The sequence below is a fragment of the Callospermophilus lateralis genome, chromosome 2, assembly GCF_048772815.1.
Source record: "Callospermophilus lateralis isolate mCalLat2 chromosome 2, mCalLat2.hap1, whole genome shotgun sequence".
Taxonomy (NCBI): domain Eukaryota; kingdom Metazoa; phylum Chordata; class Mammalia; order Rodentia; family Sciuridae; genus Callospermophilus; species Callospermophilus lateralis.
The window spans coordinates 105,404,984-105,417,953 of record NC_135306.1 but is presented as its reverse complement, the minus strand read 5'-3'; the positions used below and the strand labels follow the sequence as shown (position 1 = coordinate 105,417,953).

At 38.2% G+C, this 12,970-nt stretch overlaps 1 protein-coding gene across 4 annotated transcripts in view; it reads left to right on the top strand.

Moving 5' to 3' along the window:
- Jhy (junctional cadherin complex regulator) overlaps positions 1-12,970 on the top strand; it is a 68,104-nt gene that overhangs the window by 40,514 nt on the left and 14,620 nt on the right. For 3 of the 4 annotated variants that reach the window (XM_076846249.1, XM_076846248.1, XM_076846250.1), the window contains one exon: positions 5,744-6,393. The exons of the other annotated variant lie outside the window; for it this stretch is intronic. In XM_076846249.1, the coding sequence (XP_076702364.1) occupies positions 5,744-6,393 (650 nt within the window). The remainder of the gene's footprint in view (positions 1-5,743; positions 6,394-12,970) is intronic. 4 annotated transcript variants of the gene reach the window in all.

Below are 12,970 nucleotides of genomic sequence, written 5' to 3'. Positions count from 1 at the left end.
AGCAGTTAATGCAAAAACAATAATGTAAGTTGTATGTCTGCGTGTTTTCTAAATTTGGAGTGACACATAGAATGATTAACTGCAGCAAAATATTAAAATTCATGAATCTGGGTAAGGATCTTTGAGTTTTCTGGGCTCTCCTTGCAATCTTTCTGTAGGTTTCAAATAACTTCATAGTAGAAAGGTAATGCCAAAGGGCTCAGCCACTAAGAGGGCAGTGGCAGCCTATGCAGAGCTGTTTCTGTGAGTGGTATGAACACAGAGATTGAATGCTCTGCTGTGGGGTGCAGAGGTCCCCAGTGACAGTTGGTCTGGAGACCAGCACAGCCTACACTGTCAAGATGCTTGGCTCTGAGTTCAAGAATAGTTTAATCAGAGAATGGGTCTCTGTGAGCTTCCTTTTACTTTTTCAGAGGAAAGATTAAACACATTTATATGCTGAAAAGAATAAGAAACTAGAGATAGGGTGAGGAAAGACAGAAGACATGCCTGAGACTTAAGTCCATGTGTTTTCTCTTTTAAAATATTGCAAGTAGGTCTGGGGTTGCAGCTCAGTGGTAGAGTACTTAGCATACTCAATGTCCTGGGATCAATCAGCAGCTCTGCAAAAAATAAAAAAGGAAAAATATTTTTTCTAAATATCTCCTCCTCTCTAGGCATTCAGAACTTTAGTGGGCATATAGTCATGTAATCATCATAGTACAATAATATGCAAGTAAATACAAAAATGCAGTGAAACTAAAAGAGCACCTAATTTTGCCCTAAGAGGACTGAGGAGTCTCCCCAGAAATGACAGCATCTGATCTGTCCCAGAAGAGGCAGCACAGGGCACCAAAATTTATCTGCAAATATTGCAAAAGAACAATCATCATTTTGTATGTGAGATTCTTGTACATGCCTGAAATCTTTACTTCAAGCCAAGTAATCCCTTATCATTTCACTCTTCCACATAGGTCTTATTGTCCAGAATCATTCTGTGCTTTCCTGGGAATCCTTTTTTGTTTGTTTGTTTGTTTGTTTTGTTTTGTTTTGTTTTCAGTACTGGGAAATGAACTAGGGTTGCTCTAACCATGTGCTGTACATCCCCAGCCCAGTTTTATTTTTTTTGAGGAAGGGTCTCACTCAGTCACCAAAGCTGACCTAAAACTTGCAATCCTCCTGCCTCAGCCTCCCTGAGGTTGGGATTACAGGCATGTGCCACTGCACCCAGTTTCTCCTGTGAGTCGTCATGGGATTTGCAAGCCCCATTTCAGTGGTGTGCCCAGACTGAACGTGGCACTTAGCTCATGACCCATGCCAGGTAATAAAAGGAAGCACTCTCCCACTGGCAGAAGATCCTTCCCAGCTGTCTTAGTTTGGTCTACTATTTTAAACGCATAGACTGCATCTTATAAACAACAGAAATTTATTTCTTGCAGTTTGGGAGGCTAGAAAGTCCAAGGTCAAGAGCCATCAGGTTCATCTGGTAAGGGCTTCCTGGTTCATCTATGGGTCCCTTTTTGCAGTGTTCACATGTGGCAGAAAAGGTTGAAAGAACTCCCTTGGGCCTCTTTCACAAGGGCTCTGATCCCATCAGGAAGGCACTGCCCTCAAAACACAGTCACCTTCCAAAAGGCCCCATTTTTAATGCCATCACTTTGGCAGTTAAGATTTAACATGAATTTTGGGGGAGACACAGACATTCAGACCATAATACCAGGTGAGGAATATGTTGTCAGGAGAAAGGACAGAAAGTTTCCCAACTAGGTAAAGCATTCACAATGCTGAAATAGGATGTTTTATTTCTTGCCACTCTAAAATAACTCAGCTGCAAATAAGGAAAAGGTAAAAGAAAAAGTATGAAAGGCTAGGCGCAGTGGCGCATGCCTATAATCCCAGCAGCACAGGGGCTGAGGCAGGAGCATCTCAAGTTCAAAGCCAGACTAAGCAATTTAGTGAGGCCCTAAGCAACTTAGCAAAGACCCTATCTTAAAATAAAAAATAAAAAGATCTGGGTACGCATGGCTCAGTGGTGAAGCACCCCTGAGTGGGGAGTACCGGGGCAGGGGGTGGGGGGGGAGCCTGTAGGACCATTCAAAGAGCTATGATTTCAGTTTTGCCTCCAGTACTTCCAACAGATCTTTGTCAGGGGACCTGGGTAGGGTGGCAAATACCTATAATTCCAGTAACTCGTGAGGCTGAGGCAGAAGGAATGAAAGTTTGAGGCCAGCCCGGACAATTTCGAACGTGTCTCAAAATAAAATTTAAAAGGTCTGTGGATACAGTTCAGTGGTAGAGCCCTTGCCTAGCATGCATGAGGTCCTAGTTTAATCGCATCCTAATTATAGGAGGGAAAAAAGTAAAGAACAATCAAATTGGAATCTTTAGATGAGAAGAGAGTTGGAATAGAACAAACTAAAAGGGACATGTTAACAGAGCTGCACTGAAAAAATAGCAGATCATTCTTCAGACAGAAGAAAAATAATGTGAGATGGAAACACTAATATAGGAGGAATAAAGAGCAGGAAGCATAAGTATATTGATAAATAAAACAAAAGATTGTGTTGTAAACCAATAGAAGCAAAACCATGGAGATTTAAAATATATGAACTGTTAACATGCACTACAAAAATAAGACAAAAAGTGAGATAGAATAAGAGGAAATAACAGTATTCTTGGGGAATTGGTTAAAGTAACAATTTGTATTAAATTATAATGAGCAAATGGAAAAAAAATAGTTCTATGCTTCTTCCATGCATATGAACAGAGTTCTTTCTTACTGACAATGAAAATTAGAGCCAATTAATATCTGTGCTCATAATTTTCTTAATATTATCAAATGGAATTTTTAAACTCAAGCTTCAGGGATTTGAGTCTTATTGTTAATGAACACAGCAGAAAAACAGAACACTATGGGAGTTTCTGTACTCCCAAGCTGATCTAGGAGCTCAGGTACAACTCTCAGGACTCGAGGGCTGAGACAAGATGACCCAGAGCTGGAGTGGCTTTTGTGTTAAAGCAGATAGACTTTCTGGTCAGGATAAGAGCATACATTCTCCTTTCTACTTTGAACGGACATGGCTTTCACAGGATTGGGGGCAAACTTCCCTCGGATGGTGCAGTATGAACAAACACTAATGACTAAGGATGGGTCTTACCAAGAAATTATCCTCCCAGCATTAGGCATCAAGATTTCCCAGTGCTAACCCTCTGTGTGTGCTGTGAAAACCCACTGCCATTAAGCAGTTATTCTGAGTGCATATAGGATGTACCGATTGCAAATGTTAGTAACAAAAGAACCCCAGTGAGAGTAGGATGAAATCGGGGATCTCAGTGCTGATGGAGATTAAATAGCCTGAGAATGGCTTTGTGTATTAACGTCAGGGAGCTCAGGTCCTGCCACCTAAAGAGTGACACCTGATGCCTCAATTGTAAGGTAATAAATCTTGAGTAAACTGGAGATCTCAAGTAGGCTGCTTGCAAGGTGAGAGAAATCATATCAAGCCCATAAATGTCTTCCTTTCTGGAGACTGAAATACCATCTCTGAGCACTTATATTTACTTGAACAGAGGATTTAACACTTGAGACAACTGAAGTTTCATAAAATGAGGAGTCCTTGGCCTTGTTGACAAAGCACCCTGTGAAGAGTGTGATTGTGATCCAAGTCATTAGCAGCAAAGGTAACGACATGATTAAAGTCAAAGTCGAGTGACAGCCCAGGATTCGGGACCTGGTAGCCCAGAAATGAAATATCTGATAGGTTTTTTCCTTGGTGGGGATGGGGAGGGAAGACTGGGAGATTTACAGTCAGATGGTAACAGAAAAAGAGTTCCTAGTCACTTATTTCTCTAGTGAGCTAAAGGCTGAACAAACATTGAAAAGAATGACATTATCAACATCAATTAGTATTTAGAGATCATAGCAGAGCGAGGGCTGTCCTGACCTTCATAAATTGCAAAGACTGCAATGAAAAGAGCAGTGTGTTTCACAAATACACCCATAAAATTGTAAAACAGCAGTTTTCTTCTGGAGCCAGGGCAAGGAAGGATGCTCTCGGGTTGTGTATGCAGAGCCTTTTTGCCCATATTTCCCCATGCAGCTTAATATGCTTCATGGAAGAAAGAACGCTTACTTACCCAAACATAGGAGCAAGTTTTTTTCTTTTTATGGAACACCATGGGTAAAAATTAAAAGCTTATAGTAACTAATCAGCATATAACCAATTCCCCCAGAAAGCTCAAATTTCCAAAGAGAATATTCTAAATTTTCAATTAGAAGTCATTCTTACTTAAAAATCAATATAACAATAGTACATATTACTGTTTTAAATTTATCTTAATCTTATCATTATACTGTGATTTCATTAGAAATTAAACACTACTTAATATTATAAAAGAACAGGATAAGTCTTAGGGGCCATATCAGAAAGGTAAAATAAGAAAAGAACCCTTATCACAATAATGTTATTATTCTTCTGTAGTAAACTGAAACAGTTTGAACAAAACGCATGCTTTACTCACTTCAGTATGTTTTCTTCTCCAGTGATCTAATTAATTATTTCATTTTTCAATTAATATTGTGTAGATCTAGGACACAGAGGTTTTTTAAATATGTGTATTCAGAAAGGGAGAAATAAGTTGCAATTGTATGACATATTGATGCATATGGTCATCTTATTGTTTTCAGTAAGCATTTAATCATTCCTTCCAAAGACCTCTTAACTCAGCCAATTTTTCACAAAGTAATGAGTGCTCTATTCCTTGGGAAATATTCCTAAATGGATGTAGCACAGTATAGTTGCATAGTGTATCTATTATACTGGGAGTACATTTTGTTGTTACCAGGCTTTGAAAAGCATAAAGACTATTCTGAAATTGAAATCTTTCCCCCCAGATGTTTGATTGCCTAAGTACAGGCTATATTAAGGAACAGAAGCAAAACAACCCTTGTGGTTTCACAGATGCCCTATCACAACTCAGACTCTTTTATAATCTTCTGAATAAAATCTAATTTGTTTCATCTGGTGAAGAGGTCATTTCTAGCTTCTGACCTGTATGAGAAAGAAAAGCTGATAATCCAGTGTTTCACATTAAACTTGAATTTGGTTAATAAAACATATCACTGATGTTTTTCCAGTTAGGATTTCTGAAATATTCATTTAGTTAAAATAAGCTTGCCTATTTTGATGTAGATTTCTACTCTTTTCCTGCACAACTCTTTAGCAGTAAAGCTTCTTCCCACCCCACACCTGATTTTGGTAACACTTCCCTTTTAAGTCAAAGATTTGTCTTTAATACAAAGCCCATTCTAAGTTCTTGATCTCTTTCTAGGCTCATAATCTATTTTTTTCCCTAAAAGAATCACTCTGGTTTACCTCTAGTTGCCTGAAGTTAGGAAAGGACCCTCTGTACTTACTCTTTTATCTGTTTTCAATTTCATGGTCACCTTCTCAGAAGTCACAATTCCTATTGGGCATGGTGGCATGCACCTATAATTCCAGCAGCTCAGGAGGCTGAGGCAGGAGGATAACAGTTTCAAAGCCAGCTTCCACAACTTAGCAAGACCCTAAGCAACTTAGCAAAACCCTGTCTCAAAAAAATAAAAAGGTCTGGGATTGTGGATCAGTGGTTAAGCAACCCTGAGTTCAATCCCTGGTTCAAAAAAATAAATCAAAGTCTCAATTCCCAGTTAAAAACACTAATTTAAAAATGTGTAAAGAGTGCCAATCTTATAATTTTACATTAATTGACAACATCTTTTTAGATTTATCAGGAGCACTGGTCTCAATATGAAGGTACAAAATCAAGCAATGTACCAAGAAGTCAGTCCTCTGAAATAGCCAGCGGCCAGCAACCATCCAAAAGACCAGCCAAGCCCAAAGCTCGGAGACAGCATAAACGCCAGATTGGCCTCAAGTCTTTCATGGTCAGTCAAGGAAACCAGAATGACATTCCAAGACTGCAACAAAACCAAAATCAACCTATAGATGCTTCAGTAAAGCATGGATCAATTGTGCTCACAAACGCCTCTAACAATGATTTACAAGACTCAAGAGCATTTAGGAGCCAGGATCCCAAAGTGACCTCCAATATATTTGCTCCACCAAAGCAGGCTTTTGACAGGGTATTATATAAAAACTCTACTGGATATCACTCAATGCTGAATATCAATAAAGAAAGGGAACAATGCAGAGATGAAGAGGAGAGAAGATTTCCATATCAGCATCTACCCATCTATGCTCTTTCTAATTCAGATTTGAACAACCTTAACGAACTTTCTAAGAGACAAGTGTTCCTGAGCCAGAAAGAGTCTCAGTCTGTTTATGACATGAATGTTCAAAGATCGCCTGAAAAGAGGAAGCAACCAAAACAGTCTTTTACAGAGACAAAATATAAGAACTTAGAAATGTTATGGTAAGAATTCTCTATTCTCGAGTGGTTTCCTAGAGGAGATATAAGAGGCTTCTGGAGAAAGACAGGAGAGGGAGAGGGAGATGGATGGAGGAGTCCCTGGGAATAGTCAGGTGTGAAGGGAAAATTCACATAACAGCTTCCCTGACACTGATTCCTGCCCAGTGCTGTCCACTTTTGATATGTTTCTTTTCCTCTTCCTTATCTCCTCTACTTTTTTCACTCTACGTAAACTAGAATTTGGAAGGAGGGGAAAAGGACACAGGGACTCAGTTGAAACAAATCAGTATGTTTTAAAGGATATAAATAATATTTGGAGAAAACCAAATTATCTCTAGAACTCTAATGGCCTTTCCTAAGAAAGAAATCTAAAACAGAAAAGGGGGCTGGGGATGTGGCTCAAGCGGTAGCGCGCTCGCATGGCATGCCTGCGGCCCGGGTTCTATCCTCAGCACCACATACAAATAAAGATGTTGTGTCCGCTGAAAACTAAACAATAAATATTAAAAAATAAATAAATAAATAAAATAGAAAAGGTAGGCACAAAAATACCACCGTTTATAGAAAACAACCTAAAAGTACAATAGTGGGGAAATGTTTAGGTAAATTTGGTATGTAATATCATAATTTAAAATTTTGGTTAAGAGGCAATGTTCCTATAAAAAGAAATTAATAAGGTATAAAATTATGCCCAAGGAGTATAAGCTCTATTGGGTTAAAATGTTCACAGAAGAAAAATGTTCCAAAATGTCAATAGTGGTCATCTCTGGCAAGAAAGATTGAGGTTGTTTTAATTTCTCCTTTATATTTTGTGAAATTGTACAAGTACCCTACAATGTAGATAAATTACTTCTATAGACAGGAAAAAGAAAGTTATTTTTTAAGACACTCTAGGAGCCCTTTCTTGATATTCTTTAATCAAACATGTTTTCTGTATACCTGACATGGACTGAATATAAAACTAAAATGCTGTAGAAAGTACAAAAGAAGTTTTATGCATGAGGCACCCTCAAGGAGCTTACTTTCAAAATAGGGGGACAATTTTATATATCTGAATTAATCAGAGGACATTTAAGTGCTACACTTGATGACATGAAATGTATATTTAATAAAGTTCCAATTCAAGTTAGTTTTCTGGAAGAGACAACTTCAGAAGGATTGCTTCTGACATTTTTTGTGTGAAAAATAATATTTAGGTTTTGGTAAATGGGAAACTAGAAAACTCCTTTCTAGTCCATTCTTGATTTTCTTTGCAAAGAATTTTTATCATAAGTAATATGCATCAGTTGAAAAATATTCTCCATTAATTCTTTAATGTAATGAAATGTATTAACAGATTTTCTAATGTTACACTATCCTTTTGTTTCTAGGGTTAACTTGACATAATGTCAAGTTTAATAAGTTGCTTGATTAGATTTGCTAGCACTTTGTTTGGGATTTAACATTCACTGCATGAAGTGAGATTGGCTATAATTTTCCTATCTGCCATGAGCCTTGCTGTGTTATCAAGGTTATGCCAGCCTTATGAAATGAGTTAAGAACTATGCCCTCTTTGTACGTCTGAGTTATATATACACTTATATGCAGTTGGGATGGTCTGTTACTTAAAGGTTTGCTAGAACTTTCCTCTACAACTACTGGGAACATGGGTGTTTTTTTTTTTATTTGGTTTTGTTTTTGTGATTGTTGGCTGTGGGCAGATTTTAGACTCCTGATTCATTTACTAGAATGACTAAAAGTCTTTACAAGCTTTCCGTTTCTTCTTTGATCATCTGATAAATATACTTTCTAAAAAAAAATCTACCTTTACAAAGTTTAAAATGTCCTGTCATATCCTCAGTGTGTGGTGACTTGGGGCATGCTTGGGCTGTTTTGAGCTTTTCTAGATCTCATGGTGCAATACTGCACTTGTGGGCTCAACTGTACTTCTCGTAGCTCCTGTGTAAGACCAAGTACCCCTGGAAATTCATCAGGCCTATCCTCTTCTGCCAACTATGAAAGGTGGTTTTCCCCCTATTTTTATTTTTAGCCCTTTTGAAATGTATGTCCACGTACAGTGAAGCACAGTGTATGAGTTCAGCAACAGAGCTTGTGTGCCTTACTGAATTGTCCTGCAGTTGAGTACGGAAAGGAAGTGGAACACAGTCCTCAGGAGACAAAGGAGAATGCCAAAGGAGAATATTGGTGCATCTTCAACACACCCAAGGGCAGGAGAAGGGGGTATTATTTTACTTCATTAACTTTTAAATTCAAACATTACGTCAGAATACATTTTAAGGCATTAAAAATTAAAAACCAGTCAAATAAAAAATGTACTGGCATAAAGCTCTTTATAGTATTTACATAACTTTCATATTATTCAACCTCTTAAATCTTTAATCATGTCTTTTTATTTCCAGTACTACTCCTTTCTTGTTTTTTTTTTTAATATTTATTTTTTAGTTTTTGGTGAACCCAACATCTTTTTTTTTTTTTTTTAATATTTACTTTTTTTTTTAGTATTTGGCGGACACAACATCTTTGTCTGTATGTGGTGCTGAGGATCGAACCCGGGCCGCATGCATGTCAGGCGAGTGTGCTACCGCTTGAGCCACATCCCCAGCCCGACCCAACATCTTTATTTTATTTTTATGTGGTGCTAAGGATCGAACCCAGTGCCCTACGCATGCCAGGCGAGCGCACTACTACTTGAGCCACATCCCCAGCCCTGTTTTTTACATTAACTTTTCAACCAAGATGGTGCATGCACATATACTAAAAAGTCAGGTGGCACTTAGTCAGTTGGCAATCCACTGCTTTCGCTCCCCAGTGATCCCCTCCACAGTGCTTGGCTATGAATAATATTTATATTGGTATAATAATGAAAATCCTCAATATTAGTAACCCCTTTTGACTTTTATTGTTTCCTCTAGTATTTGCCACTATTCTCAGTTATATTTATTTATTGTTATATTTTTCTACTTCAATTTCAGCTATTTTGATTGATTTTGTTGATTTCTATTCTGTTAGATGAGGACTGAGCTTCTTGACATCACTTTCATTATGTGCTTCCCTTCAACCATTCTGCAGTAATGGGAGTTACATTGCAATTTTTGGTTAGATCAATATTCAGTGGTTTTGTTATTATGCCAATGCATCTTTAATGCATGATCTGGTGTTGGTCTATGACTATGCCTCATTTTAAAATTTTTTTCCAAAGTTCATAATTGCCTTGACTTGTTTGTTTGCTTTGGCTTACTTTCATTTGTACATGTGGCTCATTGTTCCCACACTTTCCTAGTCTCTCAATACAGATGTTCACTGATGCAAATACATTAGATTCTTTCTTCTATCTTGGACATAGCCTTTTATAACACACCTTTAAATTCTTCATATTGCTAGACTTGTTACAAAACTGTTTGAAGAATTCCCTTTGACTTTCCTTCTGGTCAGAATCCCTTTTTCAAGGTTGCAGATTTTCCTCGTTTTGTTTGAGTACATCCTCTGATATTTTCTTCCTATTAGAAACATGGTGTGATGCAGACAATAGGATGACAAGCAGTTCTCAGCATGCCAGTGTCCTGCGCAGCACTTCCTTTCCCCACGGCCATCCTCTGCCCGTGTTGTCCTTGCAGAACCTCCCTTCACTTCATCATGGGGATGCCCTTCATTTTTCTCCACTGTTGACCCTTCTGTTTTTTCCATCTACTCTCTTTCCCTTTCTTAGTTTCCTTTCTCATTCTGGTTGAGAACATCCTCTACTGCTTAGGAGGTATGACTGATATTGACTGTGTTCTGCCCTTGCTCCTAATAGCTGGCAGGGTGTTGTAGAATTCTAGATTGAAAATCATTTCCCCCTTACAATCATCTTCTTTCTTCTGGTGTTTTTATATTTGACCTTTCTATTTTTTCTTTGGGAAACTGTAGGATCTTCTTTCTTTCTCCATAAAATGAGAATTCATAATAACATGCCTTGGTTTAGGTCTATTTTCATAGATTGTTCTGGGCCTTTTAGCCTGGATACATGTGTCTTTTCAGTCTGGGAAATGTCTTGAATCTTCTCTTGGGTCACTCCTTCCAGCTCTCTTCTTTCCGGTTATTCACAGGTGTTTTTCCAGGACTGTTCATACGATATTCTTTACTCTCTTGTTCATTTCTTATTTATTTTGCTCTACTTTCTGTGAAAGTTCCTCAATTCTTGCTTCCAGCCTTCCTATGCTCTTGTTACTAGAGGAAGGATCTTTTGGCATAGAAACAGTAGAGAAGAGACCAAGCTGAATATTGCAAACACATACAAGCAGAGTTTTTTAATGTGGCTTCACCTGAAAGGAAACAGCACTGATAGACAGGGAACCAAGCTGCTCTATGAAGAAAGGGAGATGAAAGCTTCTTATTGATTTTCTGGGGTGGGCCAAAGACCAGTAATTTTTCCACTAGCCAGGGACATGGTTTCTCTTTGCATGAGATTTGGACCACATGGTAACGGTCAACTTGTTCCAGGAACTTCTGAGTTATTCTTGCAGCTGGTGTCATCATCCTATGTGCAAACATCCTGGTACTGGGGTTCAATCTTGGCCTTATGACAGGTTGAAGGACTTTCGGTCCTTTGGATGCTGCAGCTGGTGAAAGGGTGGGGCAGAAGAAAAGTCATACCAGCTCCAGTGAGCAATGTTTGCATGCAGAGGTGAGTAGAATCTGACCAAAGGGTTAAGATAGCAAAGGGGACAAACACAATACAAAGACAGAGATGCCAAGCCATTTCATCAGATTCCACTCATCCATGCAACATATATAGGCCCAAGTGAAGAGTGAGTATTTTCAGCAAAAGTGGTCTTTAGGTCCTGGAAAGTAACCAGGGCCACCATTACCATCATAACCCACATGTCCAAGGTGTTACCTTCAACAAAGCTAGAGGGAAGCTAATAATGTATTATCCAGATGTGTGACCTCCAAAAGTACTGACTTTTAAGTTGAAAAAGAAAAGTGAAGTGAGAGGGTTTGTTTAGGTTTATCCCCGTTTCTCAGCGTGCTGCGCAGATTGAGAAGGGCTAGTTGCATCACTGTACAGAAAAGGGAGAAAATCTGGAGGGGTGCCTGCTTCTTAAACAGACTTTCAACCAATTCCTATTTAAATAACTCTCACATAGACTTTCACCATCAATGGCACTCGTAGTTTATGAGTCTTTCAAAGATTCTTTGATATTTTCAATACTTGCTTTTTGGCCAAAGTTTCTCATTTGTTTGAAAAGAAGATATTTTCTGCAGTTCTATGGCACATCATTCTGTATACATTCATTTACCACTTAACAGTGGGGCTATGTTCTGAGAAATCTTTTTATTCCATCTTTTCACAGACATTGAAGTGTCCTGACACAAACTAAAGTGGCTATGCTGTCACTAGGTGACAATCTTCTGGGACTACCTCCTTACATGTAGTTTGTTGTCGATCAATACCTTGTTATGCAGCACATGACTGTAATTTAAATTAGGGAAAGCTTGTTACATATGTTATTAAAATCTTCTGAAGCCTGATTAGGTTTCCATGTTTGGTATATTAGTTTCTGACCCTGGTAAGTTGGCATTTCCCTATATTTGGCTGTCGTGGCACATGCCTATGATCCCAACAACTTGGGAGGTTCCTTTCAGGAGGAACACAAGTCTGGGCAACTTAAAGAGCCCCTGTCCCTAAACAACAACAACCAAAGGACTGGAGACACAGCTCAATAGTAGAGTGCCTACTTAGAATGTGTGAGAGCTTGAGGGTTCAATCCCCAGTGCTTAAAAAAAAAGAATTGTTAATGTCACCTCGTAATTCTATTAGTTTCATTTTATGTATTTTGAAGTTTTATGATCAGGTACATGCAGGTTAATAATTGTATATTTTCCTGGTGAATTCTTCTTTTAATCATGATGTAATGAATATTTTTATTTCCAATAATGCTATTTGATTAAAGTTTATGTTGGCTGATATTAATATAGCTTCGTTCACTTTCTTATGATTAGTATTGAATCTAGTACATTTTTTCTATCATATTTAAAATTTTCAGTATGGTTCTATCTTAAGCCTTTCTTTTAAAAAACAGTGTGTTGTTGTAATTTGTTTCTTTATTCAATCATAAACTCACTTGTATCTAGTGACTTTAAACTGCTTACATTTATCGTGGTACTCACATAGGTGGATCTGTTTCTACCACCTTAATTTGACCACTCTAATTACCCTACATTCGCCATGCTTCTTTTTACTTTTTTTCTTCTATTAAACTTAGAGAATTCTCTTTGTTACTTTTTTCTTCTACTTATTTGCAGACACTCTTGTGGCGGGTGAGGGTAGATATTGGGGGTGGCTACTGGGGATGGAAACGGGGGGTGCTCTACCACTGAGCTACATCCCCCTGGCCTTCTTCTTTTATTTCAAGACAGGATCTCACTAGGTTGCCCAGACTGGTCTCTAGCTCACTCTCCTCTTGCCTAGGCCTCCAGAGTCACTGGGGTCACCGGCATGTACCACGGTACCCAGCACTTTACTCTATTTACACACACACACAACCTACATATTTAACTTGCCTCATGTTAAATTAATATTTATGTTCTTTTCTAGACA